Raw genomic sequence first — 12,788 nt, 5'->3', positions numbered from 1 at the left:
AATAGAGCCTGTCAGGCATTCTTTGCGACAGCCAAGAGAGTCAACATCCAAGGTCATACAAAGACGGCAAAACGTGGCTCTGACGTTCTGGTCACGCTGCCCGTCAGTCACACACACTCGCTGCCTGTCTGAACCAAGGAACGGATATTTCAAGGGTGCGCTGTCAGGTCTGACGCGATTCAAACGTCCTTGGCCGAAAGATCATGCTAACCTATGCACAGCTTCACCATGTACACCCCATCCCCCAATCGTCACCTCCCATTACTTAGAAGTAGCTGTCCTTCCACGCCTCCGCCACAGCCTTGGCCACAAGCCTGTTGATCTCAACGCCCGGGTGGTAGTTGTTGAACCACAGGCACGACTTGCCGTCCTCGTTCTCGCAAGTGGCGTCGGGGGAGCCGTACTTGGTCGGGTTGTCGAGGGCCTCGTTGAAGGGGACACCAGTGTCAACAATCTTGGCCGAGATGTCGCTGTGGGCCGACTTGAAGGCCGCCAGCCGCGAGTTCAGGGCCGTGTTGTACTTGGCGATGGCGGCCGCCTCGAGGGCCCGAACAGAATCGGGCTCGAGCATCATGACCGGCGTGCGGTGGATAGCTGGGCGAAAAGGAAAAGAAAACATGTCAGCGAGACGGTTATGTTATGAAAACAGGCAACAATATAGCGGATGGCAAAGGGAAGGGGGAGCATACGCGGCACGGTGAGGAGCACAAAGTTCCTCGCGCCAGCGTCGTACAGGACTTGCAGCTGGCTGAAGTAGCTGTCCATGATCCGCTCCAGGATCTGGTCGTAATCCTCCTTCCACCACGAGTTGCCGACGTCGTTGACACCCATCCACACGCCAAACAGCGCATTGTCGCCCCACGGGGCGTAGGCCGGCTTGCTGGCGATGCTGCCGCTGAACTGGGCAACTTGGTCAATGAAGCTCAGCACCTCGGGACGGTAGGGCTCCACGATGGAGGAATCGGTGGTGGCGCCGCCGTAGGCAAAGTTGTAGGCCAGCAGCGTGGACGTGTTGTACTGCGACGCCAGGAACCCGACCCAGTTGAGCCCGCCGCTCGCCGTCCATCCCGGGAACGCCGGGTTGCCCAGCGGGTTGCTCAGCGATGGCTTGGTGCCCGACACGTCGAACCCCGTCTGCGAGTACGAGTCGCCAAACGTGATGAGGAACTTGAGGGCGCAAGGGTCGCCCGTGTTGCTTGGGGTGGCCGCGCTGCTGGTGCTGGTCCTGGTGGCGGTGGGGACCGTCGACGTTACCAACGTGGTGGAGGTTGAGATCACCGCGGACGTGGACGTGGTCGTGGTCGGGAACGTGGTCGAATCCTTTGGAGTCGAGGCAGAGGTCGTCGTCCTGGTGCTGGTGGAGGAGCTGGTCGAGGTCCCAGGGACGCACTGGTCTGTGGTGGTTGGTGTCAGCTCCTGGACGCCATCTGATCTGCGCCGTCGCCCAAGCTAGGCCGAGGTCTCCTTACGATACCAGTCGTTGTACACCGTGCACACAGCGCCCGCGACGCAGCTCGTCGGCCCGTTGTAGCCGATGCCACCGCACTGCGACCAGAGGCCGGCCTGTGCCTGCACCCGGGCGGCGGCCAGGAGGGCCAGCGATGTCGAGGTCAAAAACCGTCCCATTGTCGCTGCAACTAGGTCGGGATGGAGCACCTGAGGTTGTCGTCGAGAGGGCTACCCACGGACGGCGAGACGGCGAGCCCGTTCGGCACGCCCGGGCGCGCGTTGTTGGCTTATAACGACAAGGTCAACCATCAACGATCCCGCCAACCAGGTTGGTGTTGCATTTGATACAGGGGTCAGCCCATCACGATTGGCGGAGCATCTCTCTGCGAAGGGCGACGTTCCGCCGAGGACCAAATCCAGAGGGCGGAAGGAGACATTGCGGGATGCCACCCGAAGAGCCGGCATGGCGCAAAACAAGTCTAAAATAAAACCAAGCGCCCAATCGCCACATGCCTTGCGAGGGCGTAGCGACACGGCTAGGTTGCCTTTGTCGGTGGTGCTCCGGCTTGTCGCGCACCCTCCCCTCCGAGGGCGGTGATGAGGATGGTAGCCAAGAAGGCAGAGGAGCTGGATACCTCGGTGGTGGGAATCTGATCTGGGGCCCCGTGGGGAGTGGTGTGAGGGGATTCCGGGTCTTTGTCGTGTTTTCCTCTGACCACCACCGTTGCGGTTCCGCCGAGATGGCACGCGCCGGAGCCACAGCCCGGACAGCATTTGTAACCCGATCTGGTAATTGACTATGAAGCGCTGGAAAGGACCGACTGCAAAAGCTGAGAAACTTGGCTCTATTACACATTCGAGAGGTTTGCCGTGTTCTTTGCCTCCCCACCTAAGCCGACTAGTAGTAGTATTGCTCCCCATACCCCTCGTCATACCTCTCATCATAATCATAGTCACGCTCATAGTCATGCTCATAGTCATCGTAGGCCTGTCTCCCACCCCGCCATGGTTCCCGTCGATCTTCTCTTCCCCGTGAAGAATGACCAACCCATGCCTCTTCCAAGCCTGTCTCTGAAATCTCGTCTGGCGCGCCCTCGTGCGGCTCCAGCAGGATCCGCCTTTCCGGATCTTCTCTAAACAAGGGCATCTCCGTGATATCCCTGCTGCTCTCTCCAGGACAGGTCAGCAGGCATGCTCTCGTCGTTGACAATTTGCCGGAACATGTCCATGACTACACCAAGGTCCCGCAACATGGGCCCCAATGCGTCAAAGCTCGACACCGAGTCGACGATGAGATACACTGGTGTGTATGGCGCAAACGTGTGCAGCAGCTTACGACATGCAAGACACAGCGCAGGCAACGCGAGGTGTTCCAGATCTTGCAGGAACCTCTCGGCGTCAATGTCCTCAAGATCCAGGCCGTAGGGGGCCCAGCTGCCTCCTGTGCTGCTCTCGCCAGGGTCTTCGAGCTGCGACAGCAGCTGAACGATAAGAGACCTGACCAGCTCGCCAGGGCCGTTCCATTCATCCGTCCTAGTCCCACGTGGGCTGGCATGCAAGCCGCAGAAGAAGTGCGCCACGAAAATGTGCGGGTTCCGGTTGGTGCGCCGTGCTGTCGTCAGGGCCGTAGCCAGGACGGCGCTAAACGCCGAGACTGCAGAGAGCGCGGAGATGACCGCAATATCTTGGTCTGGGAGATTGGCGTCGACCAGGAGCAGGTCTGGCTGTGGTCCGGCCAACCAGTCGTGGAAACGCAGATGGGAGAGGATCAGGTTCACTTGGCTCTGGGATTCAGGAGAGAGCGATTCTCGCTCGGCCAAGGCGTCTTTCAGGTCACAGATGCCGTCCTGAAGGTAGTCAGTCAGCCATGCTGGGGAGCTCGTGCGGGCGGCTTTGGTTGCGAAAACGGGGTCCAGAACAAACGAGGTCCAAGAGCTCCGAAAAGGTGAGTACAGCAGGCTGGCTTGGGCTGGAAGACATGTCCCATCGCTCCAGAGATGGAGCTTCGAGTGCTGATGGCGCCGTGCAGAGCAAACGTTAGCAATGTAGGATTTGATCAAGAAATGAGCTCAGAGGGTTCAAGCTGACGGCGTGACCTCACCATGTTGCCTGTTCAGAGCCGGTTCGATCCTTGACTGGAACAGATATATCAATTCCTCCTGGGTTTTCTCGAGTCTGTCCATCTTGAACAGATTGCTGCGAACCGTTCCGAGGAGTTCATCTGTGATGGCCCGGACCTGTGAGAGTGTATACGGCGGAAAGGAGTGGTTGGAAGCTGTTGTTCAAAGGAAGAAAACAACTATCTGATATGCCTCTCCTGGAGGCTCCTTATATATACGATGGATGCCTAGAATAGCAGTCTAAGCAGGCAGAATGCCTGCTGGGGTTCAGGACCAGGGTATAAGTCCCCATAGATCCTGTTACATCATCTTTGAAGACTTGGTCTGCCTGACGGTGTTGTTCTCGATTCAAGACTTCCCCATCCACCACTTCCACAAGATGCTTCACGTCGTTGGAGACCACAATTGTGTTGACGGCGCTAAACGAGGTAAGCTCTCGTGTTTGCTGGATAGCTCCATCCCGGGCCGCAGACACAGCCAGACGGTAGTTTGTCATTTGTGTCTCGAGGCTCTCCAGGATGGCGTCCACGGAGGGACGAGGCTCTTTTGGTTCGTCCGTTTGGCTCTTGCTTTTCCCCTTCGGTCTCAGCCTGTCCCCTGAATGATTCAGGTTCTTGGCGTTAGTTTTGGTGCATTCACCTGCTTCATATGTCGTGATGATTATTAAAACGCACAAAGAGACCTATCTCTAGCAGATAGCACTTTGACCATATCTTCGACAGCCTTGATGACGACTTGATGTGTCTCCTCGGCCGACTTTTGGACTCCAGCATCATTGCGAAACTGGGCACAGTCCGGGCCGATTTCGACGAGGACTCGATCAAGCGTCGAGAATGTCTTAAAGACCTTTTCTTGTTCCTTCACTGAATGCTCGGCGAGCTGAAGGGTTGGTGATAATATCTGTTAGTTTTCCATCACCCTACAGGATATCACTCGAACGAGAACGGGAATGCGAAAAAAGGGGATATGGTTGAACGGCAGTGGGGCATATGATGTTATCTCTTACCTTCAGTACCACCGCAATGCCCGTCTTGAGCAAACCCAGGCCATAGTCGCCTGGAATCAATTCGAGCCATGGATTAACCCTGTCGCTCACTCGGCCCATGTTATACCACAATGTTTGCCAGCGACTCTCGCTGTCTTCGCTGTAGTTCTTTTCCAGCCTCCGAACCCTGTCATACAGCCCGTTGTCATTTTGAAAATCGGTCACCGGGATCTGGAGCCTTTCGCTGATGAACGTCTTGAGCAGAGCTTCGAGCTGCCTGTGGCAGAATAAATCAGCCGGTTGTCCACCTTGCAACCAAAGCTGAACCTGAAGCGCCCACTTACAAGTGTCGTTGGTATTCTGAAGGAGGCTGGACCTGTTGGATAGTGACTTCTGAGGCGGCTTTCACGAGTCCATGTTCAACGTATGATGCCTCAACCTCCACATGACCGTCGACGAGAGTGACGTCTGTGCGGGGTCGCAACATGCTGGCTGTTCTGGGGTTGCGCAACAGCGACATTTTTGCTCCCTGTCGACCGAAAGGCATCGGCGGCAGAGTGGTTCAAAATTCCAAGACCGTTGGGCTGCTTTGATGATCAGAGGTAGAGGAGGAGACAAACTCGGATGCATGCTCGCAATTCTCGCGCACGCTTGAAAGGAAGGGAGGAGAGCATCGGCCTTCGCCTGGCAGTTGGGTCGTGTCAAGATGGTGTGCCTACAAAGCTCCAAAGCTCGGCCACAACTCATATCGCCAGCCACCTTCGGGTGCGCCTTGGATGCATGCAGGCAGCTCATCGGCCTTCCTTCCAACTCAGTCGCACCCAAGACAAGACCTCGGAAGTTCAAACATGCTCGAAGATGACCAGGAGGAACCTTTTCCTCCCCCGCTCACCATGCCCTTCTCGCAAAATGACCCAGAAGACTTGCACTGGTTCACGGTCAGAGCGGAGGTAGAATGGCTGGATTTTCAACACTTCAGGAATTACCCTGTGACGAAAGAAGGAGTGGCCATCATACAAGTCCTCCGTGGCCATCCAGGACTCGCCGAGGAGATTGCCCGTGAGCACCCCCGAAGCCGGCAGCTCCGTCGTGTTCAGGTTCAACGTTTCCCCAGTCCGGACCCGATGGACCGCCAGACCTGGCCTCACCGCGTACGAATTCAGTCGGCTTCTCTCAATCTCATTTTGCACCGCCTTGTTGACCTCCAGGAGGACTTTCATATACACTACCCGCAAGATTTTCTTTCACCTTTTCAGACCTTCTTCTACGGCTTGCCAACACTAAAGGCCTGTCTGAGACTCCTCCGGCAACGATGGTCCGAGCCCCAGGCACCATCGAGTGGCTCTTCCCAGACCACGGCGACCTCGGGCACGGTGGAGGCGATGGCTACGCCTCAGGGGTCTGACGTTGAGGGCAATGCCAGGCCCGTCGAGTACAACTTTGAACCCAATCTAGTCGACCTGGTGCCTGATTTAAACCCCGAACAGATCCTCTCAGGCGGGGCTCTCGACTCCCCCGACACCATACCGCACCTCGAAACGTTGATCGACTTTATAGAGAGGCAGATTGTGCCTCGGTGGAAGCACGCAGCAGGCACTGACCAACGCATCTTCCGCTTTGACGAGCTGTGGATGGCATTCCAGCATCCTGGAGAGTTTTTGGTATCCAGGCCTTCGGGGCAACGAAAGCTTCAATTATCCAAGCAGCCTTTCTCGAGGCTCTATCACATGAAAACCCTTGTGAAGTCCACGTTAGGGGGGGTGTCCATGGAGCATCCCTTAGGCATGCCAGGCCACCCCGAACCCTGGGGCGATCAGTGCAGTCGCCTGCAAATTTCTGCGTATCACCTGAAACACGATGGCGAGTCTTATGTGCCTGTCTTCGAGGCCTTCGAGATCGGACAATATCGGGGTGAAAGGGACATCACGGAGTTCGTCATGTATCCCCTCCGCTTCGCCCCGGACGCAGATCTGTTGAAGAAGGAGGCACGTCGACGGGGGGGAGGCATTCCAGTGGGCTGTATCAACTCAACACCTCGTCTACGATGGCTGGACGGTCGCCATGAACACCCCAAAGACACCACACCAAGAGGGCCAGGTATCTGTTCCCGCGCAGTATGTTGACAGCAATGTCATCATTGACTTTGCGGAAGGGTTCAAGGCCAACCCCTGGGACTCTCTTGGGCCCAATACGTGGAATCTTTTCCCCATCTCCGCAATGCCGGGCGACACCCGCCAGACCGTTGAAACTACCCTCAAAGAGGCGAGTCTTAGCTATTTCCAAGTCGATGAGGCAGCGGGGGACAGTCCGCAGGAGGCGAGCAGAACAATGGCAGAGATAGTACACGTAAATGCAGAGTGCGTGCCTATTATTCCTCTTGTGCACTTCTCCGCTATAAATCATGACATGAAAACATGCTAATGAACCTTTGACTTTAGCACCTGGTCAGCGGAATTTTACAAGCTGTGCCTGCGCATCCTTCATCACAAGAAACAAATTCCACCCCTTTCGCTCGAGGGACGCTGGCATTCGGCTGAAGGGGATGATGTTTGTCTCCTCCCCGATGCAGTGCTTGGCTATGCCCTTCGACAGCGGCGGTTCTTTCTACTAAACGTCGACCATCTCCGACACCTCCCAACACCGGATCACGTCTTCCGCGACCTCCGCATTGACTCCGGACACAAAGCCTTGGTAGACTCGCTGGTCAAATCTTACCTTGCCAAGCTGGAAGCCCAGACGTTGTTGCCCACGGCCTCCCTTGGCCAGGACATTATCCGTGGCAAAGGATCCGCCCTTGTCTTCTTGTAAGCCTTGGTCATGGACGGACTCGAGGGTCGGGGGCAAGTATCGCGATATGATCTGACGAGAACACGCAGGTTACACGGCGTGCCAGGTGTAGGAAAGACCGCTACGGCCGAGGCCGTTGCGTTGGCCAACAGGCGACCGCTATTTGCCATCACCTGTGGTGACCTGGGGTTCACTCCCAGAGAGGTGGAGCAGGGACTTGACGAGATCTTTCGTCTCGCACAGCTCTGGAACTGCATTCTGCTCCTTGACGAGGCGGATATTTTCCTCACCCGCCGAGACCTAAGAGATCTAGAGCGCAACGCCTTGGTAACAGGTACCTGCATCCCCTTACCTTCTGCCGGCCTTTGGCGGCACGCTGACCTCGTGCTCCGCTTGTGCCCACTAGTCTTTTTGCGTGTTCTCGAGTATTACAGCGGTATCCTCTTCCTTACCACGAATCGGGTCGGCACACTGGATGAGGCATTCAAGTCGCGGATTCACGTGTCGTTGTATTACCCCCCGCTCGACAAGATCCAGACGTCCGAGATCGTCCGGGTGAATATCCGGAAGCTGCGAGATATCATTAACCAAAAGCACAAGCTACGGATGGAACAGAAGAAGCCCCATGAGCCCGATCCGCCCAAACTGATCGTCGACCAGCGCAGCATCCTTCGCTTCGCCGAGAAGCACTACGATGTGCACGCGAACACACCCGAGATGCGTTGGAACGGCCGCCAGATCCGCAACGCCTTCCAAATCGCTTACTCCCTGGCCGAGCTTGAGATGCTGAGCCTGCATGAGAAGAATCGAGGGGACGGGACCGGGCGGCTGGACGCTCGACACTTCCAGCGCATTGCACGGACCAGCCAGAAGTTTGAGGAATACTTCTCCGTGGCGACCGAGGGCACGGATGCCGACCGTGCCCGCAAGCAGCGCATCCGGCGGGACGACTACGAGGACCGTACGGAGCCGCCGTCGTATCCCGGGTACGGGCCTCCAGGACATCGCCCAGGGGCGCAATATGGACCAGGGCCCTCGGGACACGCCTACGATTACGGGCTCCGTCCTTTCTCCCCGCCCGACCCTTATGAGGTGTCCAGACCCGTCTACGGACGCCCTGGAACATCGCACCCGTCCTGGCCGGACCGCGACCAGGGCCGGAGCAGGGAGCAAGCACCTCTGGCGGCAAGACCTGCACAGCGTTCCCTGCCCCACCGGCAGCTCCCGGGAGGAGACGACAATGCTCGCGGCGGCCGAGCTCCTCAACCGCAGCCCCTGTCGCCGAACCCTCCTGGTTCAGCAACCTCGCCGGGGTCTCCGGGCCGCGCAGCTTTGCAGCCGCCGCCACGGACCCGCGCCGCTTCCGCCAGGAACAGGACCGCCCCCCGGCCCCGGTCCCAAACGCCGTCTCAACACACCCAGGGGAGACGCCCCGCGACGCCGCCCAGCCAGCCGCGGCAGCAACGACAACAACCGCCTCTCCCGCGACACCAACAAGCCCCGTCTCTGACCATCACCGCCTGCGCCTCCCACCGCCCCAGCGGCCGAGACAACCCGCAGGCAGCCTTCTCGGGACGCGGTGCCGGATCGCGGGAGAGATGGCCCGGAGACGCGGGAGAAGAGGCGGAGGAGCTGGACGAGGGCTCGTGCCTCGATGACGAGCTGTACGACGACAGGCTTTCGGACGGGTTTGACGAGGACGAGTACGACGGAGAAGAGTACGACGACGGAGGGTTCTACGGCGAAGGGTCGGCGTACGGTGACCCGGACGAGTTCCTGGACGACCGTCTGGATGGTGCGCACAACAACGCGCCGGCAGGCGATGGGTCTGATGAAGGCGGGCTCGTCGGGGACGGGGAGAAGGTTCATGGTTATGGGCATGGGCCACGAGGTGGTGGAGGGCAGGCTGGATGCTAGGCAGGGCGCTGTGGAGACGGGGGGAGCGGAGGTTCGGCGGTGACAAGCTGGGACCTCTCGGAGCCCAGCGGCGGTGGTTAGCGGACCCCGCTCATCGGCGGATGGGGGTGGGAATGTGGAGGCTCTTTTTGTTCGAGAGCCCTTCTGGTGGCGTTCCTGTGATCCATTTCCCGCTTCCAGTTCCTTTTCCTAGTAGGCGTCGCAAGGTGGTGATGAAAAGGGGAAAGCCTCGGTCGACGCGGCCTCAAGGTTTCGATTTCTCCGCTCGGCAGTGGCCGGTCTTGGCCCGGTCCCGAGCAGTTGTTCTTGTCGTCGGCGTTCCAGGTCATTGACGGCACGTATCTCCCAGGATGTTATGTATAAGTAGTTGCACAGTAGTGTGTGGTGTAGCTGTGATGACACTTGCATCACCGCTCTTTTCTGCTCGTGCATGTGCATACTGCGTACAGGTAGCGTGCTGTGGCGGCACCGTTTGCCTCGTTTTATTTTTGTCTCCTCATGCGTCATCGGCCTTGACGTTAAGTACCTAGCTACTGTGTACTGCGTAGGTACCGATCTTCTTTTCTCTCTCGTCCTTTCGGTATCTCCAGATTCTCCCTTTGGCTCTTCGTGGGTCCAGGAAACTTTCCTCATTGGGGCATCTGCAAGTCCGTGCGGCTGGGATGCCGGCTCGGCGGCAAACCCGACAAGCTGAATCAGCTGAACCAACCGGGACAGACAGGGCCGTGTGTTTTGTCCCTCGTTTCTTTCCGCCCCTGACGGACTCGCGGTGGGTGCAGGGGAGAGCCCATGCTCCACCACGTGCCATCACGAGCCTGTGTGCCTGTCTCTTGCAGGTCCTTCCTGGCAATGAAACGCCGTCGGTCGCCATCGACCAGCTCGAGTCGAAAGGCGCACGTTCCTCGCCGCCATGGGATGCAAGACGGGCGCCGAGCCTGCTAGCTCCCTCGCCTGCTGCAACGTTCTCCGCCGCTCCCTGCTCTTCTCGGCGTAGTAGGCCAGAACCCGGGAGCACGCACTGACCCACACCCCGCCGCTTGGTGTTGGGACCGGGCCCGACCACCAGGATCACTTACTGCGTAGTTACTCGTTACTGCGTACTAGTGAACGTCAACGCGGGGCATGGGGGATAGGGGAAGGTCGAGCACCTGATACGCATAGCGTACATACCATGTACTGCGTACGTACACAGTAATGTGCCAGGCAAGGGCGCCGCCTATGTACGGTCAAAATCGCGCACAGAATAAGAAAAGCAAATTGCAAGCAAGGGAGAAGATTGCCAAATGGTAGCGGGAGGGTGTGCTGTGTACATAGAGAGAGAGCCCCCATCGGGCGTCCAGCTGTGACCGATGCAGCCACTATCCCAGAATGCTCCGGCATTATCAGATGTCGGATCTTGTTTTCTGACAGGGACCCCGCAGCCTCCAGCCTCGCCCGGTTCCGATCGGGAGCAGGGCGGATCGCGGTCAACGCTTCTGTCATGCAAGGGAACCGGTCAGGGGTCGACTCTCGTTCTCGGTTCTCGGACCTGCTGCGTGCTGGTTTTCGTTGACGCCGGCGTGACGCGCTAACACGGCTGCATCCGCAGAGCTGGTGACTAGTAACTAACGAATGCGGCGGCAGATGGAGGCGTTGATGAACCCGCGGGCCTCCCGATCTCCCCGGGGTGGATCTTGCTGGCTATGTATAACGAACGTTATGCTCTCCGTCCCTGGCGGTTCCTGACTTCATCGCTCTTGTGGCCGTCTCCCACCGCTCGCTCCCGCTCGCTCCCTGCTTCAGCCTACCGCTGCCGGCTGAGCTTGGCCATGCCCGTGTAAAACCCCCGTGGCGTCTTCTCTCAACGTCGGCTTGCCCCTCTCCAGCCGCGAAAGCACCATGAAGTTCGAAATCCCCTCGTGGTTGAGCTGGTACAAGAAGCCCGAGTATCGGGACATTCGCGAGTATGCCAGCCATGTCAGCTCCGGCCGACGGCCCCTGAGCCCGGACCGCAACAGCGGGGGCATCCCGCACCGCCTTCAGCTCGAACGCATCTTGGCCAACAAGACGTGTAAGCGAGACAGAAGAAGCCATGATGGCGAGGGGTAGGCTCGACTGACATGTCGCGACAGGCAGCCCAATGTCGTTGTACGATTTCTACATGTACCTCAAGTACATCGAGTACTCGGCCGAGAACTTGGAGTTTTATGTCTGGTAGGTTGCTGTCGGCTCCACGGCCTTCGGTCTCCTTCTTGCGTGTTGACAGCGGGCCCAGGTTCAAGAACTACGAAGCTGCCTGGAACGAAAAGGCTGCCAAGGAGCGAAAAGGGAACGGCGAGCCGCTCACTGCCTCCCAGTCCGCCTCTTCCACGGCCCCCATCAAGAACAGCGAGGGCGTCGTCATCGACGAGAAGTCGATCGACGTCGTTGATCCCGAGGCCGGTCAGTCTAGGGTCTCACGTACCCTGCCTTGCCGGACGTCAGAATGCCTAACCTCCCGTCCAGCCCACGAAACCCTCAACCGCATCTCCCAGCTTCTCTCCACTACGGCCCTCTGCGTCGCCAGCTCCGGCGGAGCCTGCTCCATCTCCAAGCCCCCTTCCCCCAACCTCGTGCCCCCGAAACCCGAAAGCACCCGAACCAGCGCCGAGACCTTTTCCTCCATCGCGGCTCCGAACAGCGAGCTCTCGACCGTCATCAGCCTCTTCCTCGTTCCCAACTCGCCCAAGGAGCTCAACATCCCGCAGTCCCTCCGCGAGCAGGCGCTGGCCGACCTGCGCCGCGAACCGCGCGGCGACCCGGCCGCGCTGAAGCCCGTCGCCGATCACGTCTACGGCCTGCTGCGCAACTGCTCGCACCGCAACTTTGTCAGGCTTGGGGTCGGCAACGGGACGTTCGAGACGGTGTGCGTGGCCACGGCCCTGGGGTGGGCGCTCCTCGTCGCCGGGTTCGTGCTCACCTTCTGCCGGTCGTTCGTGCCCTTTCGCGGGGCGCACACGCGTTGGGAGGCATGGGACGCGTGGCCGATGTGGTGGTTGGGCATGACCCTGGTCCTGTCGGGCATGCGGGGAAGCTGCTTCTTCCTGCTGCTGTTTTCGAGGCGGCAGAGGTTGCCCTGGGAGAGGCTTGAGGAGGAGCAAGAGGAAGACGGCGGGGAGGACGGGGAGCTGAGGCTCCAGGGCGGGCTGCGAGAGAACACAAAGAGGAAACGCGGTCGGGGTGGGATTCGGGGGACGATCCGGCGGCTGATGATCTTTGACCGCCGGGTTCGCGTGCAGGAGCGGCACCTGAGGATCCTGCAAAGGAAAATCGTCTGCCAGAGCCTGGCTGGCGGGGCCATCTTCGCCACGGCGTGCGTGGCCCTGTTTATCTGGCTGCCGGTGTGGAGGGAGACGATTTAGGGGAGAGTGTAGGATGGCGGTGATGCTTATGTATGTTTATGGGATCCATGGCTTCAGGCGGGCAGTGAAGGATTGTGTTGGATGAGATGATACCCTTCGGACGTGTCGGAGTCGACGGGGATGAAGTTCACTCACGGCGTACTCGGTTAT

At 58.8% G+C, this 12,788-nt stretch overlaps 6 protein-coding genes across 6 annotated transcripts; 3 read left to right on the top strand and 3 right to left on the bottom strand.

Moving 5' to 3' along the window:
- Positions 1-265: 265 nt before the first annotated feature.
- On the bottom strand, positions 266-1,626 carry VTJ83DRAFT_6156 (uncharacterized protein; the record flags this gene model as incomplete). The annotated part of the gene is made up of 3 exons (XM_071012836.1): positions 266-594; positions 690-1,394; positions 1,470-1,626. 3 exons carry the CDS (start codon positions 1,624-1,626, stop codon positions 266-268), a joined length of 1,191 nt encoding a protein of 396 aa, XP_070865531.1.
- Positions 1,627-2,582: 956 nt separating this feature from the next.
- On the bottom strand, positions 2,583-3,632 carry VTJ83DRAFT_6155 (uncharacterized protein; the record flags this gene model as incomplete). The annotated part of the gene is made up of 3 exons (XM_071012835.1): positions 2,583-3,296; positions 3,373-3,461; positions 3,551-3,632. 3 exons carry the CDS (start codon positions 3,630-3,632, stop codon positions 2,583-2,585), a joined length of 885 nt encoding a protein of 294 aa, XP_070865530.1.
- A 522-nt stretch (positions 3,633-4,154) lies between these two features.
- On the bottom strand, positions 4,155-5,041 carry VTJ83DRAFT_6154 (uncharacterized protein; the record flags this gene model as incomplete). The annotated part of the gene is made up of 5 exons (XM_071012834.1): positions 4,155-4,166; positions 4,244-4,251; positions 4,361-4,448; positions 4,576-4,831; positions 4,899-5,041. 5 exons carry the CDS (start codon positions 5,039-5,041, stop codon positions 4,155-4,157), a joined length of 507 nt encoding a protein of 168 aa, XP_070865529.1.
- Positions 5,042-7,947: 2,906 nt separating this feature from the next.
- On the top strand, positions 7,948-9,258 carry VTJ83DRAFT_6153 (uncharacterized protein; the record flags this gene model as incomplete). Its single annotated transcript, XM_071012833.1, has 1 exon — positions 7,948-9,258. The coding sequence occupies one exon, from the start codon at positions 7,948-7,950 to the stop codon at positions 9,256-9,258; it is 1,311 nt and encodes a 436-aa protein (XP_070865528.1).
- A 430-nt stretch (positions 9,259-9,688) lies between these two features.
- VTJ83DRAFT_6152 (uncharacterized protein) lies at positions 9,689-10,111 on the top strand (the record flags this gene model as incomplete). The annotated part of the gene is made up of 2 exons (XM_071012832.1): positions 9,689-9,802; positions 9,980-10,111. The coding sequence occupies 2 exons, from the start codon at positions 9,689-9,691 to the stop codon at positions 10,109-10,111; spliced, it is 246 nt and encodes an 81-aa protein (XP_070865527.1).
- A 1,025-nt stretch (positions 10,112-11,136) lies between these two features.
- Positions 11,137-12,638, top strand: VTJ83DRAFT_6151 (uncharacterized protein; the record flags this gene model as incomplete). Its single annotated transcript, XM_071012831.1, has 4 exons — positions 11,137-11,308; positions 11,370-11,451; positions 11,513-11,679; positions 11,743-12,638. The coding sequence occupies 4 exons, from the start codon at positions 11,137-11,139 to the stop codon at positions 12,636-12,638; spliced, it is 1,317 nt and encodes a 438-aa protein (XP_070865526.1).
- Positions 12,639-12,788: the final 150 nt, after the last annotated feature.

The sequence above is a fragment of the Remersonia thermophila genome, chromosome 5 (assembly GCF_042764415.1).
Source record: "Remersonia thermophila strain ATCC 22073 chromosome 5, whole genome shotgun sequence".
NCBI lineage: Eukaryota > Fungi > Ascomycota > Sordariomycetes > Sordariales > Chaetomiaceae > Remersonia > Remersonia thermophila.
This window is presented reverse-complemented; position numbering and strand designations above follow the sequence as displayed.